Source organism: Camelus ferus, chromosome 1 (genome assembly GCF_009834535.1).
Source record: "Camelus ferus isolate YT-003-E chromosome 1, BCGSAC_Cfer_1.0, whole genome shotgun sequence".
In the NCBI taxonomy this organism is placed as follows: domain Eukaryota; kingdom Metazoa; phylum Chordata; class Mammalia; order Artiodactyla; family Camelidae; genus Camelus; species Camelus ferus.
In genome coordinates, this window is record NC_045696.1 from 49,985,869 (window position 1) to 50,004,305 (window position 18,437).

The 18,437-nt window shown below is 35.6% G+C and overlaps 1 protein-coding gene across 1 annotated transcript in view; it reads right to left on the minus strand.

Annotated features, from left to right (window-relative positions):
• The window catches only part of SLC9C1 (solute carrier family 9 member C1), a 64,013-nt gene that overhangs the window by 14,923 nt on the left and 30,653 nt on the right, over positions 1 to 18,437 (minus strand). The window contains exons 15-21 of the mRNA XM_014568464.2: positions 16,179 to 16,273; positions 12,856 to 12,975; positions 10,457 to 10,652; positions 7,038 to 7,223; positions 5,783 to 5,932; positions 4,358 to 4,409; positions 3,072 to 3,220 (exon numbers count right to left, since the gene is read on the minus strand). Coding sequence (XP_014423950.1) covers positions 3,072 to 3,220; positions 4,358 to 4,409; positions 5,783 to 5,932; positions 7,038 to 7,223; positions 10,457 to 10,652; positions 12,856 to 12,975; positions 16,179 to 16,273 — 948 coding nt within the window. The remainder of the gene's footprint in view (positions 1 to 3,071; positions 3,221 to 4,357; positions 4,410 to 5,782; positions 5,933 to 7,037; positions 7,224 to 10,456; positions 10,653 to 12,855; positions 12,976 to 16,178; positions 16,274 to 18,437) is intronic.

Consider the following 18,437-nt stretch of genomic DNA (forward strand, 5'->3'; position numbering starts at 1 on the left):
TTTTAGTTTTATTTTTGTTTTGGGGGAATTGCCATCCTAATTGGTATGAAGATGATATCTCATTGTAGTTTTGATTTATGTTTCCTTCATGACTAGTGATGTTAAGTATCTTTTCATGTGCTTATCTGTCAAAGTGTTCTTTGGAGAAATATCTATTCATGTTCTTTGCCCACTTTTAAATTAAGTTGTTTGGTTTTTGTTATTGAGTTTTAAGAGTTCTCTATAAATTCTGGATATTAATTATTTATCAGATATGTAATTTGCAACTATTTTCTTTCATTGTGTAGGTTGCCTTTTATTCTGTTGATACTGTCTTCTGATGCACAAGAAGTGAATCATGTGCATTTAAAATGTTTAAAAATTTTCATGATATGCAATTTGTCTATTATTTTCTCTTGTTGTCTGTGCCTTTGGTGTCATTTCTGAGAAATCATTGCCAAATTCAATGTCATGAAGATATGCCCTATTTTTACTCCTATGAGTTTTAAAATTTTAGAGGTTACATTTAGATGATGTATTCATTTTAAATTAATTTTTGTATATGGTGTTAGGTAAGGATCCAACTATATTCCTTTGTAGGTAGATATCCAATTTTTTCCATAAACAGCATATAGTTGAATAATATTTTTATCACTTCTGCTACTCTTTGTGTTTTGTTTGGAGAGTTTAATTTATTTACATTTAATTACTGATAAGACAAAATTACTTCTGTCATCTTACTATTTTTTTCTATAAGACTTATAGCTTTTTTGTCCCTCATTTTCTGCATTACTGTCATCTTTTGTATTTTGTTGATTTTTTGTAGTGAAACATTTAAATTTCCTTCCTCATTTATTTTTATGTACACTCTTTAGTTATTTTCTTTTTGGTTACCATGAGGATTACATTTGACATCCTAGAATATAACACTTTAATTTGAATTTATACCAATCTAACTTCCGTAACTTAGAAAACTCTGCTCCTTTAACAGCTCCATCGTCATCCCTTGTAGTTGATATCATAAAATTATATTTTTATATGTTGTCTGTCTAAAACATAAACTAATAAATTTTAAAATCCATTCATCTCTTAAATTATGTAGAAAACAAAATATGGAGTTATAAGCCAAAGCTATAAGAATTCTAGGTTTTAGACTAATAATTACTTTAAAAATGTATTTGTCTCTCAAATTATGTAGAAAACAAAAAGTGGAATCATACATCATTATTACAGTAATACTAGCTTTAATAATTGCCCATGTGTTTACCTTTACAGAAATTTTTATTTCTTCATATAGATTTTATTAATGTCTAGTGTCCTTTCATTTCAATCTGCAGGATGCTTTTTTATCATCTTTCAGGGCAGGTCTAGTGGTTATGAATCTCTCAGCTTTTTAAAATCTGAGAATGTCTTAATTTATCCCTCACTTCTACAGGACAGCTTTCCTGAATATATGATATTTGGTTGATTTTTTTATTTCTTTTAGCACTTTGAATACATCAACCCACTTCCTTCTGGTCTCCAAAGTTTCTGATGAGAAATTTCTGATAATCTTATTGAGGATCCCTTGCATGTAATGCATTGCTCTTCTCTTGCTGATTTCAAAATTCTCTCTTTGTCTTTTGGCAGTTTGATTAGAATGTGTCTTTGTGTGGATCTCTTTCAGTTCACCCTACTTGAAATTCATTGAGCTTCTTGAATATTGATATTCATAATTTTCATCAAATTTAGAAAGCTTTCAGGCAAATATTTCTTCAGATATCCTGTTTCTTCCTCTTTCTCTTCTCCTTGCAGAGACATCCACAATGAATATGTTGGTCCTCTTGATGATATCGCATAGGTCCCTTAGATTCTGTTCACTTTTCCTTAATTATTTTCTTTTTGTTTCTCAGATACTGTAATTTCCATGGTTTTGTTTTAAAGGTGACTGATTCTTTCTTCTGCCTACTCAAGTATACCTTTTAGTTCTAGCCACACAGTGCTGTATATACTTTATATTAGGTTCATACTTAAGGATTTAATGTTTTTAAATGATACGGTGAATATAATATTTTTCCACATTTTCTTCCATTAGGGAAGAATTTTGAATGTTGATCTTATTGCTGGATATCCCATTGAATTATCTTATTGGTCCTATATTACTAACTTTAAGTTAATTCCCTAGGATTTTAGATTAAACAATCAACAAGTAATAATAGTTTTCCCCCTTTTCCAAAATTTCCATCTCTCAAGTTCCTTTTTCTTCCCCTTCTTGATCTGGCTAAGACCTACAGCACAGCATTCAATACTTGGAATGACACTGTTTATTCTTCTTTTGTTTCTAACATTAATGAAAATACTTCTAAATGTTCTGTCATCTAATACAAAGTTTGCTTCAGATTTTTACTAGATATTCTTTATCCAGTTAAGACTTGTCACTTCTTTTATTATCGTCTGAACATTATGAATGAGAATTGAATTTTATCAAGTGATTTTTCTTCTTTAGTTGCTTAATGAGTGAGTTATATAGCTATTTTGGGAGATAAAACCTCCTTAGTCATAGTGTATTATGCTCTCAATATTCTGCCAGATTCAATTAGCTACTATTATGTTAAGAAGTTTTATATATGTATTCACAAGTACAATAGCTTAATGTTTTTTCTTATGCTATTCCGAATTTGTACTTACAGGGTGAGTTGGGTTGTTCTCTATTTTTTCACATTTAAATAACTTAGAGAAAGGAAATATAACTGATTCTTACCCTATAGTTGAGTGTTCTTATAAATCATGGTTTCTATGCCACAGGCAATTCCCACAAACATACTGATATCCAGTGTAGCCTAGGATGAGGAATAGTTTCATTATATCTTTAACCTGGGTGCAGAGCATAGAAAGAGGTGGTCCCTTACTGTGGCAGGAAAGGAAAGGGAAGTTGACCACTGGATCTGCAGGAAGGAAACTCTCTTTGGTGAGTGATTTCTTTAGACAGTTATTTTAAGTTAGATGTTTATATCTGAAGGATGGCCTATATTGGGAAGAGCCAAAAGCAGGTTTGAGGATCATACTTGACTATATCAAGTAAGTATATTTGCTTTGAAAATATTCTACCTTACCTTATTAATTTCAGAACCTTCAATTTTATGAAGAATTCCTTTTAACCTGAAGACTTTAATAATTTCTCTGGCCAAATTGAGCATGACGTTAATCTCTTCCTTTGTTTTCATAGTGACAGCGATTTCTGGGTGATCGTATTCTAAGTAGCCTAAAAAAACCCAAAATATTTTCAGTTGAAATAAGGATATTGTTTAAATATTTCATGTGAACAATAAGCTAATATTTCTGCTCAAATTCATAGAATACAACCTTCATCACCGGGAAATATATCTCTCCCTGAAGAGACTGCTATAGTCAATCAAAGTTTACCAGTAGTTGCAGAGCTCTGCCTGACATTTTCTTGTCAGCAGCCCATACTTGTTTCTAAGCCCATGAAGAAGCACAGATAGCCGCGGTCCTGGGATTAACAATTACACTAATGCACTTGCCCTGGACACCAAGAGGCTCTTCAGGGCTCTAGGTCTGGAGACCATGACCCACTTTTCTGTTCTGTTTGAACCAGGATTTCTGACTACAGTTTGTGTCCTTAGATATGGCTTCTGATCAAGTTCTGTCACTCAGCCTGGGTCCTTTCCACCCACCCTGCTTGGGCATCCAGATGACTTATCCATCTATCTTCTTCGGCCTGTCTGATGTAGATCTCTGGATGCTCATCAGAGTTTCATCCACTTAAATTCCACATTTGGCCTTTTTCTTGGTCATGACCTCTTGTTTGGTTTTCTTCTTGGTCATGACTTCTTGTCTGGCTTTTTCTGGTAATGACCTATTGTCTACCCAGCATGACTCACAAAATAGGCTGTCGTCATGTTTGGGCATCGAGCCTCCTAGCAGTCATACCAGTGATCTGTTAGACTGTTCTGATTTCAACTCATTTTAAAGCCTAAATCCCCAGTTGGCAACTCTGTGGCAAAAGGAGGAAAAAATAACTTCTTTCCTTGTGTGGCTCCGGAAGGTATGTGTACCTCTGGTTTGAAAGAAATTAGAATTTATAAGATGATACTACCATGCATAATTGTGACATGCTAATGTGTTTTCTTTAAGCAGAAATTAACAGTCCTTCACTGTGGTATAGGACAGAGAAAACAAATGTGAAGAGGTAGTATTTCACTGTTCCTAGCCAGCTAAAAATATGATCATGTTGATTGTTGAATTTATCCACTTTATTACTGAATAGTTGGTAGGCTTCCTCAAAGATCAGTTAGTTTAGTTGTCAAAACCATTGCCTCTCTGAAGTAGTAATGCTAAGAGATGGTCATGCTGGATCTTTAGGGTGAGAGGTACCTACCCAGTTCTTTCATAGCACGTCCCGTGTTCTTCGTTACCCTCCTTAATAACATCTACAAAACAAAAGAAATGTTATCCCCGTTGGAAAGTAAATGTTACAAAAATATCTTTACATTTGCAACTGATGAATTTTTAACATAAATTAATAACTTTATAGAGAAATATGATGGAGATCATTTCAGGAATTAGAATTGAATTTTGTGCTGTGAATTTTATTTTACGCCAGCAAGCATGGTGGAGAGGGTAAGAAGTGGCATTACCCGGACCAATTTTGAGAAGCCTAAAGATGAGTCATATCTTTTTTCTTAAAGTAGCTCCCTTTAAGATACTATTGATTCTGAAAAATGCAGGCATGCTAGGTACTTTCCCATTTGACTTCTGACAGCCTTCAAATTTGGGAAATAGGGGTGGCATTCAACCTTAAATGAGGTAGTTTTAGCCAAACCATGTGAGAGCAGAAATGAGGACTAAAACCGGCCAACATCTTAGAGATTCAAGCCCTTTTGTATTTTCTACGGTGTATCCTTAAGTTACAGTGCTAAATATGAGTGGTTAGAAAAGGTAACAAAATTCCGGAAAATAGTTTTAAAGTTATAGGCAGTGAAGAAAGAAAAAATACTGCTCTTTGTGTTCTACTACATACTGAATGCTCAATATTTTCAACTACAAAGATTTTGGCATATAACACATAGCATTTAAATGTTCTAAATTACCTTGAAAGGTGATCATTTAATTCCACACAACTGGCAAGCTTGTGGGCACATATCAGTGTTAATCTGCCTCAACAGAGAAAATAAAAAACAAGATCTAGAACTTTAAGGTCCTAGAACCTTCTTTGCTGTTTACTAGCTATGTACGTGACTTTAGACATAATCATTTAACCTCTCTTGGCTTCATTTTTCTCATCTGTGTGAGAGAATTAGACAAGGTTTCCCTCTAAATAAGTTACTGGTTCTTCTTTCCACTTGCCAGATCCCCATCCTTTACTTCTTTTATTCACTATGGAAAAATCAGGGATAGACAGAAATAGAAGGAGCCTTTGGAAATGATGAGTTAGGTCTGTTTGCTCAACAGTGCCATCACTTCTCATCCTCCAGTGTTTCCTATTTAATGCATCTGTAGCCTGACAGATCCTGGAACTTGCATTGAGAAAAGCTGACAACTGCATGTGGGTTTTGTGACAGCTCCACAAGGATCAAAAGGTGTGTTCCAAAACACTCATAACTTGTTAATACAGTACAGACACTGCAGTGAGGAGCCATTTGAGTAATCTAAATGTAGACTATTTCAAGTTTTTACAGAAATTTCTTAGCAAACCAGGAGTCAAAGATCACACCTACACATATAGGCAGAAGACATGATGAGTGAGGGCAACTGACGGATGGGGTAAATATACACTGTTCTTGGTATTTAAAGTTTTCCTCACCTGTTTAATCTGTTTAGAACTTGCAATCTTATCGATTATGGTCATTATGTCTGCTTCGCCTTGGACATACCCTTTTAGGATAGCATACCTAAAGGACAGCTGATGCCTCATATTTTTGTCTATTACTTGCAGCAACTTTGGTGTCACGAGCTGAAAAAACAGGACTGCCGTTTAACACAGATTGTACAAATTTTAGTTGATTTTATGTTGGTTAGTTTAACTAAGATAGGTAATAATAGGAAATGATACGCTGTCAATGGTAACTATAGTAACTGGTCAGGATTTTTAGTTATTTTATTTCTAGTATCTCTATAACTTCGTGGCTAGAGCAATTTCCTCATAACTGATAATATCAGACTCCTTTGTAAGTTATGATTTATTCTTTACTTATTTCTCTTAGAGAATTGCATGCTATTTGCACCTGGTTCAAATCCTTGAAAAACATGTGATTACTCTTCTGGGCTTAGGTCATAAAATGACTGTCTATGAAGTACTGCCACTTTTACCTGCTAAACCTCCTCCTAACCTTCTCACTAGGTGGTTCATTTGGGTTTGAGCCCACCGCAGCTATACTCCTTATTTGACCCCACCATTAATTTCTAGTTGTTTTTTTGCTAAGTTTTAAGTCTCCAGGTTATCTGTTACCACTGTACAGTCCCCTAATTTCAGCAGAGTTGGCTCGTCCCTATGTTTTCCTCTCTGTGCTCCACAGTTTCCACATTCATATAGAAAATAAATAACTACCCATTATTCTTGCTATAGAAAGACATATTAGACAATCCAAGCTCATTTTTGATGCTGTGATTCTATAATACTATGAATTCATATAACACAAAATGTGTACTTTTTTGGTTTCTTAATGTATATGAATGTATACTATTTGCTTTATCAATATGAATGGTGTGTACAGTTTGTTTTGTTGATTCTGTCTTTTATTTTTGGTATTCATATGAATAAACATTACTTTGGGGTTAATTTGTACTTACACTAATACAGATTTTTTTTATGTGCTCTCTACTCAAAGGAAAAGCTGTGATGAATATTTCTGTACTTTCATGTGCTAAATGAATTTCTAATGTAATTTGAATATTCATAATGCTATGAATATTAATTTGTCAAAGAGATCTAAAATTTAAAATTTAAGCATCAGTCCAACAGAAAGTGGAAGCCACAAAACTGGTAAATTGATTTTAGTCCATATTATGTGAAGCTGTCAGGAGAAGTTTGCAACTGCATGAATTTCATAGTTCTTTACCTTCAAAATGCGTAGAATGCGAAGAAATCGAACAATTTTTATAAAAACCACAGTTTGAATCAAATAATAACTAGAGTTAGTAGCATTTGTCTCAATAAGCATTACATCTATGATGCCAACTAATGTAACTGTTAACTCAAATAGGTTCCAGGCATGTAAAAAATACTCCTTCCTCATTGCTGCTACCTGTTGATTTAAAAAGAAATTGCATTACCTTATTTGTTTTTGCTTTTACAACACCACTTTCCATAATAATTAAAACATTGCGAGTTAGCGTTTTCTCTGACCTACCTTCAGACTCCTTTTTTGAAATACTAGTAAGTGGTCATATCAACTTGAAATTTAATTGTTAAAATATTGAAGCATCTCCTCCAATGGAGAAAATATTCAAAATATCTATTCTTTTATGATAGTTCACTCATTCTTTCTTTATTAAAAAAAAAGGTTTTATTGAAAAGCTACTTAACTAAGAGAATAGTAGCTATCAAAGATGACTGTGGATTCTAGCCTGGGAAACCGGGTTTCCAGTGGAATTTTAAAGCAAGAGTAGATTTAGAGACATCAAATTTGTTCTGAATATGCTGTTTGGGATGTTTGCACAGTATTTTGTTGTAGAGATCCAGTCATCAGTGGTCTGTGTGATCTGAGGCTTTAGATAAAATCTGAGCTGGAGCCATGGTTTGAGGAGTCATTAGGCTGTGAATGGTCGTTGGTGGCAGGGAAGTGGCTGAGACAGCATGGCCCACGAGACCTGCTGTTTAATTCACGTCTTTATCTCCTGTCTCCTGTGTGGAGGATATGGAAAAGTCTTCTGATTTAACATCTCTGCAGTCTCCATCCTGACCAACCCATCCCCAGGCTCCTGTCATTAGGAATAATGCTGTTTGTCACACCATTGCTTCTAACTTTTCCCTTGCTCTTTTCGTCCACCGTGCTGCATACTCACATCCTCGATCTCTACTTTGACTCCTATTCATTATTCAAATTCAACTCAAGCATCTCCTTTCCTTGATCGCCTTCCTTCTCTGACCCTACTATTCTGTGTAAAGAACTGCTTTTTTTTTTCCCCATAGCACCCTGTGTATTTCTCTATTATAATACTTAAGATACTAACTTGTAATTTTGATTAATTTGGGTTTTTTTTAGCAGCCTGATTCCCCTACTCACTGTGATTCAGAGAAAGTATAGGAGACAGACACATTTAGGCCAGAAAAGCACATGTGCCATTGTAAGTTAAGAGATTGCCATACTTTGTGGGGTTTTTTCTTGAGGAGGGGTATAATTAGGTTTATTTACTTATTTATTTATTTAATAAAGGTACTGGGGGTTGAACCCAGGTCCTTGTGCATGCACACTCTACCACTGAGCTATACCCTCCCCTGCAGCCATAACTTGTTTATAAACCAACTCCTGTGTGTTTAGTGGTAGAGGGTCAGTTCCCTTGAATCTGCTCATATTTGGCAGGGCGGAGGAAATTCAATGTCTAAATTTAGAAAGCAGAAGACCAGGTCCTGGTCTTACTAGGTCCTGCTCAAGGAACAATTTAGCTCCTACAGGTGCTTCATTTCATTCTTATTGAAACAGAGCATAGGCTGTATCATTTTCTTAGGAACATGAAAAAACTGGTATAATGAGTATGACCTTATCCAGATACCAAGTATTCAGACACATGAAGGAGTTATTTGGAGGTCAGTAGAACACAGCCACAGGAAAAGAAGAGCTTGGTGTAAAAGGCTAGTGTAGGCTTCAAAGGAAGAGGGGTTTGTTGAATATATGGCTGTAAAAGGCTGGTTGGAAGCTCTGGTAATGGAAGTCCGTGGCATTCAGATGCAGAAGAGTCATTACCTTCTTCTGAGAAAGTTTCCAAAGACCCATCACACTAATAGGTTGAGGAGTGTTTGAGGGAAAGTTTGAAAATACAAAAAGGAAAGTTAAAGCATAATTGTATATTAGAAAGAAGACAAAGTTTGAGGGATTGGATCCTAACTCTACTATTCATGAGCTATGTGACTTTAAACAAGTTACACAATTTATCAGAGACTTGGGTCCCGCTCCTGTAAAATGCATGGCATAGTGTCTACATTAAAGGGTTAATTTAATGATTTGAAATGTTGTAATCAAAATGACTGGTACCTTATGGGTGATCATTTATTATTACTGTTATTAACATGATATTTAAAAAGGCACAGTACAAAGGGGCAAAACTCAACTAAAAAGAAAAGATGTTGAAGGATATGATACGTGAAGGCAAGCATGCAAATTGGGCAGCGAAGATGAATGTTGAGTTAAATAGAAGGGAGAGACAGGAACAGGAGTGCACAGCTGGGAGTATCCTCTCAGCTACAGGGTGTAATGGTGTCTCTGCGGTCCTGCTCTGCTGTCTTAAGTGGACCTGACTGAATGGAGCTACGGCTGTGCACAGCTATGATAGCAGCTTAAACCTGGCAAAGCACAAAGACAACAGAGCTAGAAGGATCTTTATCTATCATTTAGGCCAACTTTGACGTTTTATAGAAGAAATTGAGATTGGGAGAAGTTGAGTAACGTGGTAAACAGCTAACAGGTTTGTCAGAGAAAATCGAAACCAGAATCAATTCTGCTGCACCCCAGCTCAGTGCTCTTTCCATGACAGTACATATTATATGATTTTAGGGAACGCTTTACTCTCACCCGCACCCAAGTACTAACTCTAACCCTAACTGCTTTATTTCTTCTTAATTATGTGGCCTCTCCCATGGTCTTTACAACTAACCTGTAATTTATTACACACAATGTGATTGAATAGGAATTCATTCCCCTCCCCTTACCAATCATAACTCTGCAGTAGCATTTTAATTTTCCACTAAAGATTTAAGATTCATCTATTTTGTCTACATAAATATAATTCTTCTATTTAAATCTCTGGCTTAAAACATTTTATATTACAACTTGATCTACTATGAAACAATACTATTATCAATTTGTGGGCATACATTTCCATCATTTAACAACTACCTTTATATGGGATTTAAAAAAATCAAATTACAAAATGTTTTTCAAGTATAAATGAATCTCTGTCATCTACCTTTTCATCTGTTTATCTACCTAGTATTAAAAATAATAAAATGAACATCCATGTGCTCACCATCTTGCTAAGTTGAAGAACATTGTCAATACCTTTGTAACCCACTCTGTGTCCCCTTGACACACTATTTTAAAATTTTTTTTGCAAATAAAAATCAGTCCTTAAAGTATGAATATTTTCTAAAATACCCAAAAAATCACATTTAAAAATGAAAGTTTATTTGTATTGAGAAGTGAGAGAGAATTTTGTAGAAAACTGACTGCAGTTAGTGTTGAAAAATGAAATTGAGAAATCTCCCTGTTAGACATATAACACACACACACACACATACACACACACACACATTTTAGATTACCTTAAGTAAGGCCTCCACAATATAAAATGCAAGAAAAAAGTAGTTAGCATGTCTTAATTCATGCTCATAGATAACATTTAACCCAGGTATCCAAGAAATTATAATAGGAAATATATTCATTAGTGTTACAAGGTATCCGACATACTCAAATTCATCAGCAAAAACTATTCTATGGCATCCACGAAGAAAGCAATGGCTGTAAAAAAAAAAAGAGAGAGAGAGAGATAGTTTTATCTGATAAAAAATTACACTGAATTATTTTAATTGTATGCTCAGTTCTGTTTAATCATCAATAGCTACAGAGTCCAGCTTAATTCTGAGAAGTAGCCATCACTTCCAGGCACTTTCTGGCATCCTACTTTCAGTACTGTCCCTTTAATTTCCTCCTCTGCTAGATGTCTCCAGGCTGGCTTTCCCTATTTTCTTCTGACTTTCCTCACCTCACCTCTTACTCATTTTTACTTATACTTTTAATACAAATATTTTAGGTCGTAAGACAGGGATATTTCAAATTGGAAATATTAAGAACAAAAAGTAAAAATCCCTCCCACCTTCTAGCAATTCCACTTCTCAGAGATGACTACTATTACTAGCTTGAATATTGTTCCAGTCTTTTTGTTTATATAATCATTATCTAAAAATGCAAAAGGAATTATATCATATGTATTATTCTATAACCTATTTTTTCCTTTTAGCAGTGTTATCAGGAGCATTTTTCCTTGTCAAAGCCTATAATCTGGAACAAATCCCAGGATGTTTGGTAGTAGAACAGGATGCATCCACATTTTATCAAAAAATATAAATTAATGTATATGCTTTAAAAACTACTTCTATACTGAGTATGCTAGAGAGTGGAATTGTGGATGAGAGGATTTACTTAATGTATTTTTAATTTTATTTTTAAATTATTCACACAGTATAATAATGCATTATTATTGCTAAAACTCAAATGAAATGATTAATCAATTACTGATTAGAGTGGGTAAGTGCTGGATTCCTTAGCTATTCTTAGAAAAAGAAAAAAAAACTATGACTACATCTAAGATCCTGTCATCAAATTGCAGAAACCCTCCAAGGCCTCAGGCAGTGCCAGTGAGAGAGAAGCCCTAGAGTGTAAGCCTTGTTAACTTCATGGTAACACTGCCTTTGCCCTTCTCAGCCCTCTCTCCAGACAGTTTTCTCTTTCTTTTTTTAAAAAAATTTCAGCCATATTGAGGTATAATTGACATACAAAATTGTAGACATTTGAAGGGTACATCATAGTGGTTTGATACACATATACACTGTGAAAGGAGTCCCTCATCTAGTTAATTAACACATTCATTAAGATTGCACAGAATTCTTTTTTTTTTTTTGAGGTGCGACCATTTAAGCTCTACTCTCTAGCAAATTTCAATTACAAAATTGTTCTCAGTTATAGTCGCCATGTCTTTCATTAGCTCTTCAGACCTTATTCACCTTATGACAGTTTGTAACCTTTTACCAACCTCTCTCTATTTCCTCAACCCCTCAGCTCCTGTAACTGATTTTTACTGTTCCCATGAGTTGACTCTTTAAAAATCTGAATTGGTTTATTAGTTCTAACAGGTTTTGGTAGGGTCCTTATATATATATGAAATATCATGTCATCTGCAAATAAAGACACTAACTTCTTCCCTTCTGTGTGGATAATTTTCTTTCTTGTTTTCTTTGCCTAATTTCTCTTTCAGGACTATGTTAAATAAAATTGATAAGGAGAGGCACCCTTGTCTTGTTTCTGGTCTTAGAGGAAAAGCTTTCTGTCTTTCATAACTGACTATATTGTTCACTGTGAAACTGTCATATATGGCCTTTATTATATTGAGATATGTTTCAACTTTACCCAGTTTGTTGAGTTTTTATCATAAATGGATGTTGAATTTTTTCAAATTCTTTTTCTGCATCTATTGGTATGATCGTATGATTTTTCATAAGTTGTATGATTCTATTTATATGAAATATCTGAAATAGGTAAATTCATAGAGGCAGAAAGCAGACTAGTGCTATTCAGGAGCTGGAGTAGGGTGAGTGGGAATGAGAATGACTGCTTAATGGGTACTGGGTTTATATTTGGGGCAATGAAAATGTTGTGGAATTTGATAGAGGTGATGGCTGCTCAACACTGTGAATGTACTAGGTAACACTGTATGGTATGCTTAAAAATGGTTAATGATTAATCCTCTTATGTGAAATTTACCTCAATAATAAAAGTTATGACACCATATCTTTTTTATTTAAGTAACTTTTTATATGTATGTAAATAATTGAGTTGTAAACTACCTCAGGTATTTTGCAAAGTATTCAGAATATAAATTTTTAAAGAACAATACAAAGGAAATTTCAAATACAATAGTATTTCTGGTAAGGTTCAAAGCACTTACCTTGATGGTATCCCTTTTTCCTTTTTTGTATTATACACCCAATTGAGCAATACTTTTCTAGTAAAGACAAGAATTTTTTTGCTTTCAGAATAATTCTTTATGGTATCAGCATTAATATATCTAAAAAAAAAGACAAATTTTAAAAAAATACTTTAAAATTTTTGAAATATGTTTAATGCAGTATTGTCAGGAAGCAGAAAGACTATTTTGTCCAGTGATGAGAGGAAATGAGACACTTTCATGGGCATGGGTGCAAGTCATGAAGATGTAGATATAAGCGGATATATAATTATGAAGTTAGGTTGTGGGACATCAAACAGGGAGTATAAAAAATTGGAGAGAAATGGTACAAAATAGTAGAGAAGTCAAGGTTCAGGGAGAGAAAGCATATCATGATCCAAATATATGTGGGTTTTAATGCTGGATCCTCCATTATCTGGTGTGGCAATGAGTGAATCACTTCACTCACCTATTTGCTCTGTGAAATGGAGATAAAAATACTTATGCCAGCCTGGGCTGATTCAATGAGAAAGTATGTATGAGGCACCCATCTCGCATATCTTCCCATCTCTTTTCTTTTACCTTCTGGGCAAGTGATCAGGGCATTTATGGGGAAAATACAAGTAGTGAAATGAAAGAGCAAAATGGTTACTTGGAGAAGTCAGTGCTCATAACCTTCCCAAAACATTTTGGTAGCACTTGTCTCAAGTTGCCTATAAAGTTCTGTTGACTTCTCCATTGAGACAGCTCAAATCAATGTGCTATGATTTGCTTGCTTAGCGAACTTCCTTTGTTTTATGAGGAATTTATCTGCTGCTGACCACATGTGCTCATTATCTTTCTTGGATGGAGGACAGGGCTCCAGTCTTGGATCTGGGGCCCTACCTTAATGGAAGGGCATTGGGGGCTTAAGGTCAAAGTTGGACTTTGTTCTCCCTATGGATTATAACGTTCTCACTCTAAAATTTGGGCAGTTTCTCTGCTACAGGAATACTGATATAATTTAAAACAAGGAAGTTATTCAATTATCTGTGAGTCAACATAATTTTCCATGTAGTAGTTATATGGAAAATCATGAATGTGTATATGACTTTATTCATTTCTGATTTTTAAAATATTTACAGTAGGTTGCAGTAAGTGTTCTACAGAAATAATAAATAAGAGGGCATTCTGGACCCATGAAGGGGGGGTGTTTAATATAGTCTTGGGGAATCAGGAAAACTTCCTGAAGGAATTAATGTCTAAGCTAAGATCTGACCATTTCACAAATTCCTATGAATCCTAAAATTCTGTGATATCAATGTATGTGATGTTTTACAGACCAAATTACTGTGTCTTTTAAGGTCCTGAATTCCTATGTTACATCAACATGTTCACTGTTTACACCTGATTTAGGAAAAGAGTATGATCTCTTTAACTGGATAGAGAGGCAGCTTAGCTTTGAATCCGGGCTCTGTAATTCATTAGTCAAGTAACCTTGGGTGAATTATTTAACCTCACTATGCCCATCTACAAAATGATAATAATAAAAGCACTTATAGGAATTTTATGACATTAAATAGGTAATACAAGTAATATGTTTAAAACTGTGTCTGACATAAGACTCAATAAATAAAATCTCTATTCAAAGCATTTCTTCTTAGGCACTTAGCACAGGTCTCGGGACCTCTGTTTAAACCAACCATTCTATCTTTTTAGACTTCTTCTCTTGCCACAGGACACCCCAGCCCATAGGGCTACTGATAAGAATGATCAGCAAATGGCAAAATCAGCTTTAAGGCAGCCCAGCAAAGAAGCAACTACTGAATACAAGTGTAATTCATAGACAGTCCTCCTGGGATTTGAACACCATTTCAATAATCTTGATGTTCTCCACAGTGCCTGGCATATAGCTTTGCACACACTAGTGTTGAATATTTATCTCTTGCATGTACAAATGAAGTGTAATACATTGCAAAACTTGCCTTTTCTGTCCACCATGAGTCCTTTCAACCCTTAACCCCTTTTCCCCACTGTTTATCTCCTCTTTGTATCCATTAAATCTGGATCCTCAGAGGCATATGTTGCTTCTGCCTTCAAGGAGGATTTAAAAAGGAAAAATCAAAGTGGTGAGCTAAATTGCTCTATACGGGTGCTGTGTGTTTGTGTGTGTGTGTGTGTGTATGTATGTATGTGTGTGTGTGTATATATATATGTATAAAATATCTGTGTTCACCTCTCCTGGACAATGCAGTGATAATGCTTTTCAGCATATCATCTATACATTTAAAAATTTCCACTGTACACTGTACATCTGTCTTCTTTAAAGTACGAATCATATTGTTCTAAGTTGATCCCATATGCCCAGCCCCCTCCTTCTACTCTGTGAACATCACTCAGGTCCCCTAAGGATCTGAAGGGCCTAGAGCAAGAGGGCCAGTGGAAGCCCTTGTACCATATATGGAAATACAATGTCATAATGATTTACGGGGCTGGGTTTGAAATGAAAACCCTCAGACTCTTTGAAAATCTGTTCTTGCACTACAATGAGAACTTGCTCCAGTGTCTGGCTGCTTCTGTTCCCACACATGACTTATCCCTCACTGAACCTCAAGCTGGTGCACGTACGTGGACACCAGGCTGGCACATCTCTTAGGATTTGAGGGGTGCACACCAAAGGCCCAGATTGTTTGTGAGATGATGGCACAGGGGAAAAGGGCCAAGAAGACCCTAGAAATAAATTTAGGACCATTTGAGCAGGGACTTTTGGTGTCCTTGGTACTAGGAGTGAGGTTTAGAACAAGAAGGTACGTTCAGGTTTGGGGTTGATGTTATTGCACTGCCCTATGGTTTAACTCTGCCCCCTGCCCTAGTCATACAGCCTTCATCCAGCCACAGGGGATGGTCTGAGGGTACTCCCTACCACACTGACTTTGAGGAACTCACTGCTAACTGTGGAGGCTTCCATCTAAAGAAATCATTACAAGTGTAGCAAAAGAAGATGTGCATTGAGAAGGTGCGCCTGGAAGTCTTTGACTTCGTGAGGTATTCGAGTAGCCTGAAAGGAAGAGTGGTTTACAATAGCTTAGCTTTGGGGGGCAAAGGGAGAAAGGGAAGAGCGTCCCAGTCAGAAGGAGCAGCTTGTTCAAATGCACAAGGGTGGGAATGAGCAGAGCAAGTTTGGGAAACTGGAAGGAGGTGATTTGGTCTGGTTGTGGTGGCCAGAGTAGGCAGGGGCTCACACATATATCCTCAAGTTACCAGACAAAAGTGAGAAACTCATTTGCACAATTTCCTAAATGCAGTGGCTTAGGATGGAAACCTTCTCCTGGAAATATACTTACTCTCCCTTCTCACCAAAGCTTCCTGCTGCACCTACCAGCACCTGGACTTCACTCTGGGACAGAATCTCATCCCTGTATTGTCTCTGGTAGCTCGCCTAAAAGAAATATTGTGTCAAATATTATATAATATGGATGATAATGACAATGTATTATTCCCTTTATGGAAAAATAATCTGTGAGAAGGAAGTCAAAATCCCCAAGTAATCTAGTACCTTTACATAAAGACTCTTTCTATGGAGACCATACTATGAGATCAGTGCAGAAAGTAGGTCAGAGCTTTGGGTGGAATGAAACTGGTTCTGCAGGAAACTAGGCCCCTGTTAGATGTTAATTAGATTTTCAAAAATGAGTAGGAGTTCTGTGGCCAAGTAAGTGTGGGAACTGCTACAAACTTTCCCCATCTGAAAAGTTTATAATGCATACTAGAACAGTAGAGGCACTGAGAAATCTTACAGTAAGGGATTCTGGTTTATGCCTTTGCTTAATTCCAGTTTCCCAAATATTTTGACAACAGCACTCTCTCATCTCCAATTTATTTCAAGCATGAAATGTACTTCCCCTGTGGTGCAGAACACAGATATTCATTCAGTCAGTCCATGTCCTGAGAACCACTTTGCTTCAGTGTGTTGAACATTATTGAGAGTCAACTTCCTAAATTGGAATGCATGACATGATTAAGGATTCCCAGGTTCTACAGAAGACATTCTGTCTGCATAATCATTTATGGACATTAAAACATGGTTTTGCTCTTAGGGGAATACTAGAAAGGGATAGAACTAAATTTAAAGATGAAAAATCAAAAGGCTATTTGTTCATAATTACAGAAATTCAGTAGAGTATCATTTTCCTTTTTAAACATCATTAGAATACTTGTAAAATAACCTGAAGTTAACATATTTTCAGTATCCTCAAAGATAAACACTGTAGTTTGTGGGAAAAATGGGAAAAATAAGGAAGGTGAAAATAATATGGAACTCATGTCATTTGTCACACAAACAACGAAGGAGTTCAATCCTAGAAAAATGTTAATTCTTAAATGATCGTTCACATCAAAATGTAAGAACAATTTAGAGAATGGTTGATTCCTAAAAATAACTGCCATTCATTGAGGTCTCTAATATAATATTGAACTAACATCATAATTTATGTTTTACATAAAATTATTTAATTCTTGCAACAACTTTATGAGTAAGGTATTTTAATTGGCATTTTACAGATGAGAAAGCTGAGGCTCAGGGAGTCAAGTAGTTTTCTCAAGATCACATCAGAAACTCAGTTCTCTCTGAATTTAGAGTCTGTCCCCCATTCCCCATTAGGTTATGCTGTCTCTCCGGTACCACTATCTTGCCATGATGTTATTTCTCTTCTAACGTACAGTTGTGGAAGAGATATTGCTCCAGTTAGTAAGAACTGGCTGAGATTTAAATAAAAACTCTCAAAGCTTTGAAAACTGTAATAACCAATGAATAATACTATTGGGAGCCGTGAACATTAGAGTTAAGATTGTAGAAATCAAATCAACAAGCCAAGATAAACAAGAAAACATGTCTAGAAAGAAGACGGACTAAAAAGCCATGAAGTGAGATGAAGATCTAGAGAATAGAACAGAGAGATCCAACCTCCTTTGAAAAATAAGATTTCCAGATTAAGACCTAACACATAGCACAAAATCAACAAAGATATAACAGCAGAAACAGAAAACAAACATTTAAGGCAATAAATCAAAAAGGATCTGGGAGTATATATTGCAGAAAACATAGGATTATCACACATGGCTGGGAATCTAAGAAGTCATTCAGTTAGCATAAATTTCCCCTTTTATGGATGGGGAGAAAGAAGACTAAAAAGAATAAGCCCTGAGTCATACATCATATTAATAATGAAACCAAAACTGAGTCTCCTGCATTGATTTTAAGGGTTCCTGAATATCATATTTCCTGAAATAAATTAAAAATCTGGAAGTGACTCAAGAACATGATCTCATAAAATCTGCTGGGGGAACAAAGCACCACATAGGCATAAGTTCATCCTTCATGGCACTACCTCAATTACTCAAAGAAGTTTTTTATGAGGACCTTGGAAAGCTGTCTTTTAGACTCAGCTTGTCTGCCAGGACTACTGCTGAAGAGGGAACTGTCGTACCCTAAAGAACTTCCATTTTCCATGTTACACTGAGCAAGCAGAATCCTGTATGCATGGAATAGCTGAGAAATGAAGGCCCGGCATGAACATTTCAAGAGGATGAGTCATGCCAACTAG